Source organism: Gnatocerus cornutus, chromosome 4, assembly GCF_029298725.1.
Source record: "Gnatocerus cornutus isolate USDA-ARS CGAHR chromosome 4, icGnaCorn1.1, whole genome shotgun sequence".
NCBI lineage: Eukaryota > Metazoa > Arthropoda > Insecta > Coleoptera > Tenebrionidae > Gnatocerus > Gnatocerus cornutus.
Window position 1 is genome coordinate 6,640,114 of NC_142236.1, and position 18,378 is coordinate 6,658,491.

The 18,378-nt window shown below is 29.3% G+C and overlaps 1 protein-coding gene across 1 annotated transcript; it reads left to right on the forward strand.

Moving 5' to 3' along the window:
- The first annotated feature begins 10,458 nt into the window (after positions 1 to 10,458).
- On the forward strand, positions 10,459 to 18,374 carry LOC148176272 (uncharacterized). The gene is made up of 9 exons (XM_088034473.1): positions 10,459 to 10,522; positions 10,567 to 10,891; positions 10,955 to 11,076; positions 12,946 to 13,193; positions 13,439 to 13,629; positions 13,677 to 13,900; positions 14,139 to 14,298; positions 17,844 to 17,959; positions 18,142 to 18,374. The coding sequence occupies exons 1-9, from the start codon at positions 10,459 to 10,461 to the stop codon at positions 18,198 to 18,200; spliced, it is 1,509 nt and encodes a 502-aa protein (XP_087890599.1). The 3' UTR covers positions 18,201 to 18,374.
- Positions 18,375 to 18,378: the final 4 nt, after the last annotated feature.

An 18,378-nucleotide genomic window follows, 5' to 3' on the forward strand; every position in this document is an offset into this window, starting at 1 on the left:
TTTTTCTGTCATTTTAGACCGTCAATTTATTATTAAAATAATTTTGACCTACCAACAAGGTATTTTTCACTTCCAATTATCATTTTTAAATGTACTGTCATCTTACTGTCATTCCAAACCTTGTAAGTATAGTTCTTTATACTAATCCTCTCATTTTAAATCACCAAACAGATTGTTATCAGTAGTTATCTTAATCTTGAGTGTTTTCTAATATTTTGCTGTCATTTTTAGACACTTCAGTCAATAGACTTTTCTGACAATTTTTTGGTCATTTCAAAAAATTAAATCAAAGTATTATTAGTTTGGTCATTTTTGGGTGCAATTGTCCTTTTAATACTTTCACCTTTTCTAGAACATAATCTACAAGCTGTCATTTCATTTATTCATTTCTCACTTCTTGCTACCATTTTCAAATTTTCTGTAGTCATTTTTAGTCATTTTAAATTAACAAATTAGTCGACAATTGTTTATTCACTCTTAGATGTTTTCGGTAATTTTTTTGTGATTTTTACATTTTTCAGTATTTTTAAATGTTTATCCTTAAATTATCTAAATCAACTAACAATCCATTTCTTACTTTCAGCTGTCATTTTCAAACTTTCTGGTCATTTTTTGTCAATTTAAATTATCAGATTAGATTTAAATCAGTCTAGTACTTAATATTGGACGCTTTTTGGTCATTTTTCTGTCATTTTTTCATTTTTCTGATTTGCAAAAAGTAGTCTACTAAACTGTCAAATTTACAAATTCTCTGCCATTTTAAATTAACTAATTAGATTTACGTCAGTTAGTTACTTAATCTTAGACAAATTTCGGTCATTTTGCCGACAATTTTACATTTTTTAATCTTACTAAAAGTAAACTACGGTCATTTTTCATCTCGCTTAACAATTTTGTACTTCCAGCTGTCATTTTCAACCTTTCTATAATTTTTTTCTGTCAGTTTCAATTAAAAGATTAAATTTCGGTCAGCTGGCTACTTAATCTTAGATGTTTTTCGATCATATTTTGCTGTCATTTTTAAACTGTCACATTTCCGTCAAAAAAATCTTGATCAACTAACAAACTATTCCTTACTTCCCGCTGTCATTTTCAATTTTTTTATAGTTTTTTCTTGTCATTTTAAATGAACAAATTAAATTGCCAATTAGTTATCAAAAATACAATTTATTCCCAAACATCAAATTTCGTCAAAAAATGCTGACTCGCGTTTCGATAGATGTTACTATCATCAAAACAATGGTTAAACTAATTAGTTAGTAGATTATTTACTTTTTTTATTTTAATTTTAATTTAATTAATTAGGATAAGTTATTAGCTCAATCTATTATGTTTTCGGTCATTTTACTGTCATTTTTATAATGTTAGTGTTCCAAAAAGTTGATTATTGTAATTTTAGAATATTTTTTACGATTATCTGCCAAATAATTGTCAAAATTATCTTGATCAACTAACAAACCATTTACTTTTTCCGTCTGTCATTTTCAAATTTTCTATAGTCTTTTTCGGTCATTTTAAATAATTACATAGCCCTTATAGCTATTAACTTAATCTACAATGTTTTTCGGTCATTTTGCTGTCATTTGTACATTTTTTACTATTCCAAAAGATAGGCTACTGTAACTTTGTAATTATTTTTTTTTACATTTGTCTGTAGTAGTTAGTTGTTTTTTATAAACTGTCAAATTATTGGCAAAATAATATTGATCAACTAACAAAGCATTTCATACTTCTAGCTGTCATAATCAAACTTTTTAGTCATTTTATGTTATTTTTAAATAAACAAATCAAATTGGTCATTTAGGGGTCATTTTTTATTCTTTAGTTTTGAAACACATGTTGTAACAAAAATGCCATTCTTGCGTTGTAAATACAAAAAACAGAAAATTTAAGAATAACTCTAATATAAAAAAAAACTTGAAAACAAAAACTGTAATAATGAAACATCATAGAAGATTGTAAAGTGACAATGAGAAAACTTGACAATGATTTGACAGTAAAGTGACAAATAACTACATTATTATGAACCTCATCTTAACAACTACTTAATTCTTAATTTGAAATCAAAATAAGTCGTAAAAAAATTGTAATTATTTTAACTAGTCAGACGGCTCCCGTCCGATCCCCATAAAACAAAAAGACCCGAAATCCCATAATATGAAATGAACTTTAAATAAATTTAGCATTAACTAAATTGTTTTAGTTCATCCCCGAGAAGATTTATACGACCTTAATAAAAACCTTAGTCAAGTGGGTGTGTTTGAGACATCGATCAATCATACATTACTTCATAAATAATTCATAGACCACATTACTCAAAATAGATAACTCAATTACCGGCTTCCCCACTCTTCGCGAAATACCTACTCAAGCAACCTATAATTACAGTTGATTGAAGAGAGGGTTGTTTAAAATCCTTCGCACCCTTAAAACGTCATTTTCCCTTTCAAAAATATTAATAACGTCGCCGCAACAGGTTGATATTATCGTATCACTTTCGCAAAGAGCTTATCACGCGGATATTCCGATTGCTGCTTTAATTACAGTGATTGCAGTACCGCCATTTAAAGCCTTTTAAGTCATTGATGGCTTTCAGATTGGACGACAATTCAGGGGTTCAACTTATGTGTTAACTACGGTCATTTTTTAATATTCCAGTCATTGTTGAACTGCCAAATTACTGTTAAAATAATGCTATACTATCAAACCCTTTCTCGCTTCCAACTGTCATTTTTAAGCATATAATTATCATGTTACTGTCATTTTCAAACTTTTGTTGTCAATTTCGAACTTTACTTTTTTCTGTCATTTGAATATATCTAAATTATATTATGTATTGCTGTCAACTATTTATCCCAGTTTTACGAGTTTCAGTCATTTTCCTGTCATTTTTACTTTCTTTAGTTATCCGCAAAGTCACTTTCTAGTCACTTTTGAATGATATCTGAAGTTTTTATTGTAAAAATTCTGTCATTTTTAGTTTGTCAAATTATCGGCAAAATAATCTTGACCGATTTACGATCCATTTGTCATATCCAGCTGTCATTTTCACATTTTACGGTCACTTTAAGTAACCAAACCAAAGATTGCAGTTTGATTTTTACCCTATTTTAATTGGTATCGGTCATTTGCTGTCATTTTTACATTTTTCAATCTTCCAAAATGTATTGAACGGCTTTTTAAGTTCTTTTGTAAGCTACTATCAAACCATTTCTTACTTTCAGCTGTCATTTTCAAACTTTTACTAGATACCGCCTGTCAAGTTATTGTTTTTTTTCAATTTTTCTGTACATTTGCTGTCATCTTTAGATTGACAAATTAATAACTTACTTCCAATTGTCATTTTCAAGATTTTCATCTGTCATTTTAGTGTAATTTGAATAACCAAATTGGGGTTGTTAATTAGTTTAACTTACGTGTTAACTACGGTCATTTTTGAATAGTCTAGTCATTGTTGAACTGCCAAATTACTGTTAAAATAATCTTAGACTATCAAACCCTTTCTCGCTTCCAACTGTCATTTTTAAGCATATATATATCATGTTACTGTTATTTTCAAACTTTGTATGACCTGTCATTTTAATTTACCTTAATCTTATCTCAACCTTGTGAGTTTTGGATTATTTTTGTCCTTAGTAATCATTCAATAGGCTTTTCCTGTCAGCTTTACGTCATTTTAAATTATCAAATCAAATTATTTCTTACGTGTGTTTAGTCAATTAGCTATCATTTTCACGTCAATCTTCTACAATGTAGACTACAGTCATTTTTGACAAGTTATGAATCTTTCCTAAATGTTTGTTGTCATTTTTAGATTGTCAAATTTATTGGCAAAATTGTCTTGATCAACCAACGAACCATTTCTCACTTGCTGCTGTTATTTTCAAACTCTCTGCAGTCTTTTTCTGTCATTTTATTGGTATTTTCAATAGTCAAATTAGAATGTCGTTTGTTATTCAATAAATCTTATGTGTGATTTGGTCATTTTGCTATCATCACAGACACTTTAGCCTTCTGCAGTGTAAACTACTGTCATTTTTAAATAACTTATTTTAAGCTTTTCTCAATAATTGCTGACATTTTTAAACTGTCAAACCATAGTTAAAATGATTTTGATTAAAAAACCATTTCTATCCATTACCATATTTTTTTGCTGTCATCTTCAAATTTTCTAGTATTTCTCTATCATTTTAATGTCATTTTAACTTACGTCAGTTCTTTCAAGCTAACTTTTGATTTAATTACTTTTCAGTTATTTTTAGATCCTCAAGTTACTATCAAACCCATTACCATATAATTTTGACATTTTTTGATATTAAAAACAACCGTTTTTCAGTATATTTGCTTTAGCAGTTTTAATCTGTCATTTCTGATGCTACTGTGCTGTGTTTTGTCATTTTATTTGAGTAATTTAACAGATATTTCAGTCATTTAGCTGTAATTTTACATGTTTCTTTCTTCGAATTTAGGTCGTTTTTGGATTCTTAAATTATGGCACAAAAAATTTTGACATTTTTGCATCAAGTGGCCATTTTGACACAGTCATTTTTGAATGACTTATTTTAAGCTTTTCTCAATGATTGCTGACATTTTTAAACTGTCAAACCATAGTTAAAATAATTTTGATTAAAAACCATTTCTATCCATTACCATATTTTTTTGCTGTCATCTTCAAATTTTCTAGTATTTCTTTATCATTTTAATGTCATTTTAACTTACGTCAGTTCTTTCAAGCTAACTTTTGATTTAATTACTTTTCTATTATTTTTAGATCCTCAAGTTACTATCAAACCCATTACCATATCATTTTGACATTTTTTGATATTAAAAACATCCGTTTTTCAGTATATTTGCTTTAGCAGTTTTAATCTGTCATTTCTGATGCTACTGTGCTGTGTTTTGTCATTTTAATTGAGTAATTTAACAGATATTTCAGTCATTTAGCTGTAATTTTACATGTTTCTTTCTTCGAATTTAGGTCGTTTTTGGATTCTTAAATTATGGCACAAAAAATTTTGACATTTTTGCATCAAGTGGCCATTTTAACACAGTCATTTTTGAATGACTTATTTTAAGCTTTTCTCAATGATTGCTGACATTTTTAAACTGTCAAACCATAGTTAAAATGATTTTGATTAAAAAACCATTTCTATCCATTACCATATTTTTTTGCTGTCATCTTCAAATTTTCTAGTATTTCTCTATCATTTTAATGTCATTTTAACTTACGTCAGTTCTTTCAAGCTAACTTTTGATTTAATTACTTTTCTGTTATTTTTAGATCCTCAAGTTACTATCAAACCCATTACCATATCATTTTGACATTTTTTGATATTAAAAACATCCGTTTTTCAGTATATTTGCTTTAGCAGTTTTAATCTGTCATTTCTGATGCTACTGTGCTGTGTTTTGTCATTTTATTTGAGTAATTTAACAGATATTTCAGTCATTCAGCTGTAATTTTACATGTTTCTTTCTTCGAATTTAGGTCGTTTTTGGATTCTTAAATCATGGCACAAAAATTTTTGACATTTTTGCGTCAAGTGGCCATTTTGACACAGTCATTTTTGAATGACTTATTTTAAGCTTTTCTCAATGATTGCTGACATTTTTAAACTGTCAAACCATAGTTAAAATAATTTTAATTAAAGAACCATTTCTATCTTTTTGCTGTCATCTTCAAATTTTCTAGTCTTTCTCTGTCATTCTAATGTCGTTTTAACATACGCTGTCATTTTTAGATCCTCAAGTTACCACTAAATCCATTACCATATCATTTTTAACAATTTTTTTATATTAAAAACATCAGTTTTCCTGTATATTTGCTTTAGCAGTTTTAATCTGTCATTTCTGATGCTACTGTGCTGTGTTTTGTCATTTCAATTGAGTAGTTTAACAGGTATTTCAGTCATTTTACATGTTTCTTGCCCACTCTTTGCGAAATACCTACTTAAACAACCTATAATTACAGTTGATTGAAGAGAGGGTTGTTTAAAATCCTTCGCACCCTTAAAACGTCATTTTCCCTTTCAAAAATATTAATAACGTCGTCGCAACAGGTTGATATTATCGTATCACTTTCGCAAAGAGCTTATCACGCGGATATTCCGATTGCTGCTTTAATTACAGTGATCGCAGTACCGCCATTTAAAGCCTTTTAAGTAATTGATGGCTTTCAGATTGGACAATTCAGGGGTACAGTTGGGCGGCACCGCAGTATCGAACTTGATCCGAAAATTGCGCGCGCCAATTTTTTTCGGCCCCGAATTCGTTATACCTAACTTAATTGTAGGGTTGGCGGAGGAAAATGAGGGGAAGTCGATTAATTAATATTCTTTCGAAATTCGCCGGTGGATTCTCGACTTACACTGTAAACATCCAATTTTTACTTTTTATTGTAAATTAATCACCACGACATCCGAAAATAAAAATCTAACACGCCAAAACTGGAACCATTAAGATCGAATAAACCCCCGTGGAGGCGCGCCCCAGTCACATAAAATCGCTTGTATTCGCATCTAACAATCAAAGAACTCACGTGAAGAAGCGAATTCGGCACGAATCCAAAATAAAAGAATTCGAATGATTCCACTATTGTTTTATTCGGGGTGCAGCTGGGCTTCCACGGAATCTAACACGAAAATTAACCTACCGCATATCCGCGATTTTGTGGCGGTGGAATTATTAATAGGCGAATTAGGGTGGTTTTGGGGTAATTAATTATCGCGCTTGATGGGAAAAAATGGGTTGGAACAATATAAAGAGTTGAAGTTGAAAATCGTTTGCATCGTTTTCATCGTTTTCTTTCTTTTTCAGTATTCATCAGTCATTTTTTACAATAATTCTCTTTGTGTCCGATTGTACATACATATCATCTAGGTGTTACGATTTTGTTTAGCATCCGTAAAGTGGCTCTTATGGACGGTCGTCTGTATTAATAACCTAAAAAGACCGCTTGTCAGTGTCAAATAATTATAATAAATAAAGTAGTGTAAAAATACAATGTTTCTCCTATAGACGTAAGTTTTTTCATACACACTTCTGACCTTGGTAAGAAAAGATTCCTTAGTTTTTGACACTATTTCAACTATTTCTTCCATTTTATTTACGATTTAAGTTTTTTCAATTTCACTTTAAATGAGAATTAAGTTTATATACGTAGCACTAAAGCAGTAAACAATTTTAGATCCTAAATGTCACTGTTTTGAAAAAAATTGTCTATTCACTACATTTGAAATTAAAATTTTGTATATAGATAGTTCGTACATAATTAAGCTTTGCTGACTTGTCAAATAAACTATAGAATTGGTTTACAAAAGACCTAAAATATGTACTTATTACATAAATAGTTATTATTCACATCATTAAATAATCTCTTAATTTATCATTATTTAGAATTTTTTTTGTTCTTGTTTTTGTTTTGTCATGACTTTTTTAACTAGTTATAGACACTTTTTCAATTTTTATTTTCGGTAATCATTTTTAGCATTGTTAACAATTTCTGAGTTATTTTTTGTGCCATTAGTAATTTGCATCATTTCTAGTTAATCTGAGTTTTTTTTTTAAACTATAAACAATAGAAACTTTTTATGGTCATTTTTTAATTTGGCTCACCTTAATTAGTGAGATTTGATTATTTACACTTATGGCACAAAATGTCTGTTGTAGTAATTAGAAACTTTGTCATTTGCATTTCACTGTCAGTTTTAATGAATGATAAATCTGTTTCTGTCAATTTCTGTCATTTCAAACAATGATCGTTAAAGTAGAATATTCATATAGAACTTTCATATTGTCATTTATGGATCTCCGATGGGTTTTTATTTTATCATATTATTGTCATTTGAAATACCCGAAATAAATTACTATTGATTACTTAGAATTAACTATTTTTCTGTCATTCTGCTATCGTTTTTGAGCTGATAAACTGTTACTCTATGTATGCTGTCATTTTTTAACTTTTCGTGGTTCTCTCGGGCATTTTACATTTCAAATTACCACATAAAATGTGTCTCTCTGTCATTTTACTGTCAATTTAGACACTTTACTCATTCACAAAATAAACTATGTACTGTCATTTTTTAACAGATTATTAGGTTTATTTTTTAAATTTTAAAATTGCCATCGGTTACTTATAAATAACTATTTTTAAGTCATTTTGCTATTGTTATTGAGCTGACAAACTATTACTCTACGTATAATGTCATTTTTAAACTTTCTATGGTCCTCCCTGCAATTGTTCATTTAAAATTAACTAAATAATTAATCAAATAAAATTGTCTCATATTGTCGTTTCTAGACCTTCTATGAGGACTTTTCTGTCATGTTACTGTCGTTTGAAATAGCTGAAATAAATTGCCGCCAGATACTTCAAATGAACGAGATTTTCGCTCATTTTGCTATCATTTTTAAACCAACAAACTACGTATCTGTCTATTACTTTATGTCTGCTATTATTTTTAAACTTTTTGTGGTCCTGCGTCATTTCACATTTAAAATTCTGAAGTCATTTTCAACACATAGTGAACTTCTGGTATTAAGATAAATTCTCAATATAAAACACTGTCATTTTTTAACGGTTTATGAAGCCTTTCTGTACGTTTGCTGTCATTTTAAGCTTGTAAAAATCTTCGTCAAAAAGTTTTGATCACTTAACGAACTATTTTTCACTTTTTGCTGTCAATTTCAAACTTTTTTCTGTCATTTGAATATCTAAATTATATTATGTATTGCTGTCAGCTATTTATCCCAATTTAACGAGTTTCAGTCATTTTCTTGTCATTTTTACTTTCTTTAATTATCCGCAAAGGAGAATTCTAGTCACTTTTGAATGATATCTAAAGTTTTTATTGTGAAAATTCTGTCATTTTTAGTTTGTCAAATTATCGGCAAAATAATTTTGACCGACTTACGAACCATTTGTCACATCCAGCTGTCATTTTCGACATTTTACGGTCACTTTAAGTAACCAAACCAAAGATTGTCGTTTAAATTTTCACCCAATTTTAATTGGTTTCGGTCATTTGCTGTCATTTTTACATTTTTCAAACTTCCAAAATGTATTGAACGGCTCTTTAAGTTCTTTTGTAAGCTACTATCAAACCATTTCTTACTTTCAGCTGTCATTTTCAAACTTTCTATTAGCTACCGCCAGTCAAGTTATTGTTTTTTTCTTTCAATTTTTTTGTAAATTTGCTGTCATTTTTAGATTGACAAATTAATAACTTACTTCCAATTGTCATTTTCAAGTTTTTCATCTGTCATTTTAATGTAACATGAATAACCAAATTGGGGTTGTTAATTAGTTCAACCTACGTGTTCACTACGGTATTCATCATACTACGGTCATTCATTTTTGAATAGTCTAGTCATTGTTGAACTGCCAAATTACTGTTAAAATAATCTTAGACTATCAAACCCTTTCTCGCTTCCAACTGTCATTTTTAAGCATATAATGTTACTGTCATTTTCAAACTTTGAATAACCTGTCATTTTAATTTACCTTAATCTTATACCTCAACCTTGTGGGTTTTCGATTATTTTTGTCTTTTGTAATTATTCAATAGGCTTTTCCTGTCATCTTTACGTCATTTTAAATTATCAAATCAAAGCATTTCTTACGTGTGATTAGTCAGTTAGCTATCATTTTCACGTCAATCTTCTACAATGTAGACTACAGTCATTTTTGACAACTTATGAATTTTTGGTAAATGTTTGTTGTCAGTTTTAGACTGTCAAATTTATTGGCAAAATTGTCTTGATCACCCAACGAACCATTTCTCACTTTCTGCTGTCATTTTCAAACTATCTGTAGTCTTTTTCTGTCATTTTATGGTTATTTAGCCAAATTAGAATGTCGTTTGTTATTCAATCAATCTTATGTGTGATTTGATCATTTTGCTATCATTTTTAAAAACTTTAGTCTTCCACAACATAAATTACTGTAATTTTTGAATGACTTATTTTAAGCTTTTTTCAATAATTGCTAACATTTTTAAACTGTCAAACTATAGATAAAATAATTTTGATTAAGCAACCATTTCTATCTTTTTGCTGTCATCATTAAATTTTCTAGTCTTTCTCTGTTATTTTAATGTCATTTTAACTTACGACCGTTCTTTGAACTTTTGATTTAATTACTTTTCTATCATTTTTAGATCCTCAAGTTACCATTAAACCCATTACCATATCATTTTTGACATTTTTTGTTATTAAAGTCATCAGTTCTTCTGTATATTTGCTTTAGCAGTTTTAATCTGTCATTTCTGATGCTACTGTGCTGTGTTTTGTCATTTTATTTGAATTTAACAGATATTTCAGTCATTTAGCTGTAATTTTACATGTTTCTTTCTTCGAATTTAGGTCGTTTTTGGATTCTTAAATCATGGCACAAAAAATTTTGACATTTTTGCATCAAGTGGCCATTTTGACACTTTGACAGCTCCTGCCAAATTTGAAATGTCACAGGTCCGGCCTTCAACAGTGCGTCTCCTCCACTTCGAAGAAGCCCTCCACAAAACAGGTACCCCCATCTTCTAAAAACTTTCATAAGCCCCCGTCCTCCAGGTTGGGGATTGTACTACAAGTTCCTCGTCGCCTTCGCCTCAGTCAACTGCTTCACCAACGGCTTCGTCCTCCTCTGCGTCCACTTCGCGATCCCACTTTCCGCCTGCGACACTCTATTGACCCAAAATGACATCACCAACATCTTCATCTGCTTCGTCGTTGGTAAAGCTATTGGGGGCTTCTTTCTCAGCAGCACCGCCGACAACACAGGAAAGAAATGTATGATTTCCAAGAGCTTGATTATTATTTTTGGAAGTTGCTTCGTCTCGGCGTTCTCGCATAACAAGTACACGCTGTTTTTGGCAGCGTTTTTCTTAGGCTCTGGGTGAAGATTGTGTTATTATTTGGAGTTGGGGGGTGACGGGGGTGACTAAATGGATTTTTTTAGGGTGCAAGGCAATATAGTTTCGATGAAGGTGTATTTGGCGGAGATTTTGCCGATGAGGAGTAGAGGATTCTATATTGTTTTGCCGGACTTGCTGTGGACGCTTGGGTACTTAACCACGTCTGGTAAGTTCAAGTCTTTGCCTTTTTTGATAACTTTTCAAATTGAGAATAAAGGAAAATTAATCTAAAAAACTCATAAATTAGGGAACTCTAAAGAATCTAAAGAATCTAAAGAATCTAAAGAATCTAAAGAATCTAAAGAATCTAAAGAATCTAAAGAATCTAAAGAATCTAAAGAATCTAAAGAATCTAAAGAATCTAAAGAATCTAAAGAATCTAAAGAATCTAAAGAATCTAAAGAATCTAAAGAATCTAAAGAATCTAAAGAATCTAAAGAATCTAAAGAATCTAAAGAATCTAAAGAATCTAAAGAATCTAAAGAATCTAAAGAATCTAAAGAATCTAAAGAATCTATTTTCTAGATAATTCTTCCGAATTTATTTGAATTCAAACTTTTTTTAGATTTAGGTTTATATTTTCTCTAATTTCTTAAATGTCTCTAAACTTACTTTTGATTTTCTATGAATTTTGCTCAAATTCTCTTCTGAATCTCTTGTCTATTACTTTGTTTTTAGTTTTTTCTTATGTTCTTCTCTATGTCTAATATAATTTCTTATTAAATTTTGTTGAATTTTCTAGATTCTTTTGAAATTTCTTCATACTTCTTGTGATTCTCCTTGAATTAAATAGATTCTCTTGTGAATGTCTACAATTTCTCTTCAGATTTTTTAGATTTTTTCATTTTTTTCTTATAAATGATATAAATTGATTTTAGATTTCCTAAATTGTCATTTGAGTTTCTTTATCTTTTCCTTTGACTTTTTTAAATCTTTGAGTTCAATTTCAATTGAACACTTTTTACATTTTTGTCTATTTTTTTGTTAATTTATTTTAGACTGTCTAGATTTCCTCCAGGTTTTCCTTTATGTTAACATTTAATTCTGAATGCATTTTCCCTAAATTTTCTTCTGATTATCTTTGGATTTTAAATTCTCTTTAGAGTATTTTTTAATTTCATTTTGTTTGTTCTTAGATTCTTTCTAAATTTCCTCTATGTATTATCTAGATTTTCAGTAAATTTTCTTCAAATCTTCTAAAAATTCTAAAGAGAATCTACAAAATTTAGACAAGCTAAAAAAGAAATATATGTACATATAAAGATAGATGCTTATTTTGATTATGGTCAAAAACCTAGATAAAACTAGGTTGCTCTTAAACTTAGATTTTTCTTAAGTTTTTTTTATATTTGTAAAAATTTTCTAGATAATCTTCCCGTTTTATTTGAATTTTTAAAGTTCTATTTGGCTATATTTTCTCTAGTTTATTCTAAACTTTTTAAATTCCCCATTCACTTGTCTTAAAATTTCTATATTTACTTTTGATTTTCTAAAAATTTTCCTCAAATTCTATTTCTCAGATTGTCTATAATTTCTTTTTAGTTTGTTTTTAGATTCCTTTTAGAACCTCTGAATTTGTCTAGATTCTCATTAAAATTTCTTAAATTTTCTAGATTCTTTTTGAAATTTTCTTATATTTTTTGTAATTTTCTTCGCATTTCACAATTTTTCTTTTAATTAGCAAATTTTTCTTCAAATTTTTTTTATTTTTCTTATGTTTAAATTGTCTGAATTCTTTTTAGATTTTTTCTATTTTTTCAAGACTCTCTTTAAAGTTTGTTTAATAGATTCTTTCTAGACTCTCTCTATCTCTTATCTAGATTCTTTTTAAATCCTCCTCAAATTTTTTAGATAATCTAAAGAGAATGTACAGAATCAAAAGAACCTAAAAATTTAATCTGTTACTGCTCAAAAAATCAGATAATAGTAAATGTAGGTAACAATCGCTAGATAGAAAAATGGGTGGAAAAATTTTAAAAAAACTTTGTAGTACATAAATAGAAAAACTCTAAGAAAGACTCTAACATAATACCAGTTTTAGTATACTGCTTCGGCACCATAAACTCAAACCTCTCCGGTCACCAAGGAATGGACATGCGGCTAACTTCATGGCGCATCATCTTTGCCATCGGGGGCGGTTTATGCATCACCCTAGCCTGCGCCTCCGCCCTCCTGGAAATGAGTCCGCGCTTCCTCCTCTTCAAACGAAGATTAATCACTGCAAGCATCATCCTGAAACAATTCTACGCAATCAACAGGTCAAAATACAGCGAGAATTTTGATGTAAGTCAAACTTTACCCCACAATCAATCAATGGGACGATTTTTCTCTATTACGGCACTAAAATGGGTTATTACAGCACGATTTTTGGTGTCGAAATAAAAAGTCTCCAAAAATCGTTTAGTAACAAAGAACTTTTTAAGAAAAAATCTAAATAAAGTCGTAATATAGAAAAGAGTATCGAAAACTCGTGGCACTCATAGGAACATAGGCCATTCTGCAACTCATTTCACAATATACTATTTCAGGTGCATTCCAATCAACTCGTGGATTTAATCTCGGATTACCACATAAATGACCAACCAGAACCAGCAGGGATAATCCAACAGATTATCATCGTGTTCAAAATCATGGCAAAAATGCTGAAGGTTCTATGTCAAAGAAACTTTTTAAGAAACTTCCTGATGTTCTCTTTGATTAAATTTCCCAGTCTCTTCGGGTAAAACGGGGAAAGTTAAAGTTCCTCGATGTAAAACTAAGTTATAGCCTCTCCGGATGGAGCATTTATTTGTCTCGATTGGTGTCAAATCGGAACCGTACGACGTCCGGTGAAGACTTCATCCACATCAGTTTGGTGTTCAATAAGAACTGCACGATTTCATTGGATACGACTCAATACGAGAATTTTCTGTTTCTTTCCATAAATATTTTCATCGCTCAAATAATATTGCTGTGCATAATCGATAAAATCGGACGTAAATTTCCAATTTGTAAGTACACAAAACTAGTCGGAGAGTGTATAAATAGCACGTAAAATAAACGCTGGAAATTTGAGTGTAAATGTTTGATCGAGGCGACGTACAACAGCGCTCGGGAGCTGAAGCGATGTTGGCAACACTGACAACACTGATAATTCGGAAACTCTACTTTATGTTGGTAACACTGTTTACAGTTGGACAGGGTTGCCAACTCTTGTAAAATTCTTCTAAAACGCTATTTTGGTTTCAGTTGTAGGAATGGCGACATGTTGTTTGACGAGTTTCACAGTGGCATTCACTGAAAATTTGACAGTAATGGCAGTGGCGGCGTCGGGTTTTATTTTCGGGTTGGCGGCAGTGGAGTCGACGGTTTGGGTGCTGATGATCGAATCCTTTCCCACGGCGATAAGGTAGGCAGAGGTGGATTAAGGCGGGAGAGGCAGAGAAAATTTTAATTTTAGACTTGTATAGATTTTATTTGAATTTCCTTTTTTATCTACCTATTTTATGTTCTCTAAATACCGTTAAATTTTTTCCAGATCTTTTCAATTTTCAGCTTCTCTAGATTTTGTAGATTCTCTTTAGATTTAGATATTCAAAATTTAAAGAAAATTTAATGAGAATTTAGACAAGACATAGCGAAAATCTAAAAAACATTTAAAAACAAACTAAAAAAAATCACAAATAATCTAGAGATAATCAAAAATTCAAAAAAAAATTGGGACGATATTATAGAAAATCAAAAGTGAATATAGAAAATTCAAAAAAAAGTCTGAAGAGATTCTAGAAAGTTAGAAAATATAGACAAAAATCTAAACAGAGTTTAGAAAATTTGCCTAATCCAAAAAATTATCTAGAAAATTCAAGGCAAAAAGAGACTAAATTTCTAAATCATTTAAACAGAATCCTAGAGAAAATATAGAGAATCTAAAAAGAATTCAGCGAATCTAAAAACAATTTAGTTCAATTGGAAAATAGAGAAAATCCAAAAAAAAAACAAAAAGAAATTGTAGACAATGAAATGAAGTTTGATAAATATGAAGAAAATATGAGAGAATCTAGAAATCTAATGAAAATCGAAATAATACAGAGAGAACCTAATAAAAATTCTAAAAAGAATTTTGAAAAAATCTAAGAACAATAGACAATCTGAGAAATAGATCCCGAAAAGGGTTTGAATACGTAAATGTCAAGAATTCAAAACAAATTTATAGATAGAGAATTTAAAAAGATAAATTAGAGAAAAAATAGTCGAAAATTTCGAAAGATTGTATAAATCCGAATGATTATGAGAAAATTATAACAAAATATTCTCTACAGAGAACCATAAAAAAAACAGAAAATTTATCAAAAAATTTAAGTAAACTTGAAGAAAACAAAGAAAATTCTAAGTTTATTCTGGAAATTTAAAGAGGATTTAGCTTAATCTTAAAGGCAACTAAAGAGAAGTAAAAAGATCCAAAAAGAAATTGTATACTATCTAACATCTAACACTAATCTATAAAATAATTCAAAAAATGAGAAAATCCCAGAAGAAACCAAAAAATTCAAATAAAACCAAAAATGTATGTAAAAAATTTGAAAAACATATTTACCTAAAAAGAGATTTTAAAAAAACTATAAAGAATTGAATAAAACAAAAAGAACCTTAGATAAAACGTAAAAAAACTCCGAAGAAAATTTAGATCAGTTAGAAAGAAATAAAGTTCTAGAAAGAATCTAAGAAAAATCTGAAAATAAATTGTAAACAAACAACGGAATATTCAAAGAAAAATCGAAGTAAATCTAAGAAAAATCTGAACAGAACATAAAACAAATTTATTATAAATACGAGAAGAATAGACAAGAGAGAATCTAAAATTAAATTCAAGATTTTATAGGTTTCTAACATTTCGGTTTTGTTTCAATTTTCAAAAATTATATTTAGTTTCTGTTTGAATTTTCTAGATTTCCATTTAATTGTTTTCAATTCTCACTAGAGTTTCCAGATTCTGTTTAGATCTCCTTGAATTCTCTACATTTACTTTTATGCTCTTTGGACTTTCCTTATATTTTTTTCCATTATCTTTAAGTTTCATAAATTTTTTACATTGTCTAGAATTTCTACATTTTTAAAATGGGCTTTCTTTTAATTCTTTCGATTCTTTCCTTATAAATGTTATGATTTTTTTTAGACTCTTAATACTCTTACGGGTCGATTTCAAGTCACTGCGTTAACGCAAATTTGAAACCGTTGCCAAGGTATGAGCAATGTGATTGGTGTTGCTATGTTGCAAATGGGATTTGCAGTAACGCAAGTCACACTTGAAATCGACCCCTTAGATCTCAATTCTGTAGGTGTTTTAGATCCTTTAGATTCTCTCTAGATCTAGATTCTTTGAACTTTATAGTTTTCCCAATAATTCCTTCAAGATTTTATTTAAATTCTTCTTCAAATACTCTTTGAATTGCGTAGATTTAATCAAAATATCTCCAATTTCTCTTAAGATTTCTCTTTCTAATTTCTTCAGATTCTCTTTTATTTTTATTTTATTTAATTAGATTTTTTTTAGTTTCGCTTCTCTTCAGTTTAATCTCTCTAAATTTTTACAAGTAGGTATATAAAAATTAAAATAAAGTTTTTTCCTTCGGATTTTCCTTGAATTCTCTAAAGGAACTTTTGATTTTATCGAATATACTAATTTTCTTCCGAATCAGATTAAAGCTTGCAAATTTTCTTTTATTTTTTTTAGATTTTCTTTGATTTCATTATTGTTTTATAGTTTCTTTGTATTCTCTTACTTTCCATAATGTTCAAATCTTTTAGATTCTATTTACAATTCTCTTTTCATTTTATTGTTCGTTTTTCATAATTTTATTGGATATTTTATAGATTTTTTAATTTTTTTATTATACAGTATGTCCCCGGATTAAGTTCACAAGAGGAAAAAAAACGTTATTTTTCATGTTACAAAAAAATGACAAAGGGATAATGTTTTTTGCTTAATTTAAAATAAACAAATCTTTAATTAAAACTTTAATATTATCAAGCTGTGTTCGTATAATCGAAAAAAAAAAACAAAAAATAATGAACAACTTTTTTATTTTTAATTTTGCAAAAAATGTCAAAGGAATGAAATTTGTTCCTTAACTCAAACCAATTTCCACTATTTGATTGACCCATTACCTGTTTTAGCACATAGTTCAATTCAAACTTGTAATTCTTTAAGACTGTTTCGAATTTTCTCAATTATTGTTAAGGATGCAATTGCATTTCTTTTCCAATTTTTTAATACTTACACATTTATTGGGTAAATTTTCTTTTAATATTTAACGCACTATTTGATATTGTGAATCCACAGCCAGCTATTATTTAAATCCGATTACAAAATTTAATAAATAAAAATAATGAAAAAATTAAGTTTAAGAGTACAAACTACTAATTGTGAAATTTTAATTGCAGATTTATCTGTTTTGAAATAAACAAAAAATGTTATTTTTTTGTAATTTTTTTGTAAAATGGAAAATTAACTTTTTTTCCCTCTTGTGAACTCAATCCGGGGACATACTGTAGTTTGTCAGGTTCCATCTAAATTTTTTTTTAGTTTTCAAATTCTTTAATTTTTGTATTCTCTTTGATGTTTCTTTATATAGTATTTAAATTTTCTAGATTTTCTTTGCATTTTGTCTATAATGTCTACAAATTATTTTTACTTTTTTCTAAATTCTTTTAGATTTTTTAGGTTCTGCGAATTCTGTTTAAAATTCTATCTAAATTTTCTCTATTTTCATCTTCTTAGATTTTATTCAGAGTTTCTATATTTTCTATATATTATTGTTAAAAATAGAAATTTTTACATTTTCTAAACCTTCTTTACATTAAATTAAATTTTGTAATTCAATCGTGAAAAAGTGCCTAATGTACCTCCCTCAAAACCCCCTCTAAAGTACCACCCTGTAATCCCCCGAATTTTAGAGGTACGGCCCTGGGCGTCGCGCACTTCTACTCCTTCATAACGTCGTGCTTCGTGTACCACATCCTGGAGATAAATCCAACAAGCATCATGTCACTTTTTGGCGTCCTGGCATTCGGTAAGTTGAACAAGGGGGCTATATTTATTCTCATTTTTCGACGAGTTTCCCCGAGGCCAATCTTAATTTGTTGAGAGTATAAGATTTCCCGATATGCAACGAAAATCTATTTTGGTCCTCCGCACGTGCTCTTGTTGCAATAGGATGGTACTACAAGAATAACTCAAAGAATCTAATTTCAGGGACGGCGCTTGCGGCCTTCTTTGTTCCAGAAACGAAGAACCGGCCCATGATCGAATAAATTTTATTACAGGAACGACGTCAGAGCGATCAATATAAAATACAAATTCCATATTTTAGACGCAAAGAAAATAAACAGTGTGAAACATAAACCACATGGCCCCCCAAAAACGAGAACAATAAAATTCTTCATGTTACTTTCCACAATAAAAATTTGTAGTAACCACCCCGTAAATTCC

Bases quoted from the DNA above. Each gene is read 5' to 3' on its own strand.
- LOC148176272 (XM_088034473.1), top strand. From the start codon at position 10,459: ATGTCACAGGTCCGGCCTTCAACAGTGCGTCTCCTCCACTTCGAAGAA. The intron at 13,630-13,676 runs GTAAAACGGGGA...ACTAAGTTATAG, and splicing joins AAATTTCCCAGTCTCTTCGG to CCTCTCCGGATGGAGCATTT. The intron at 17,960-18,141 runs GTAAGTTGAACA...ATCTAATTTCAG, and splicing joins TTTTGGCGTCCTGGCATTCG to GGACGGCGCTTGCGGCCTTC.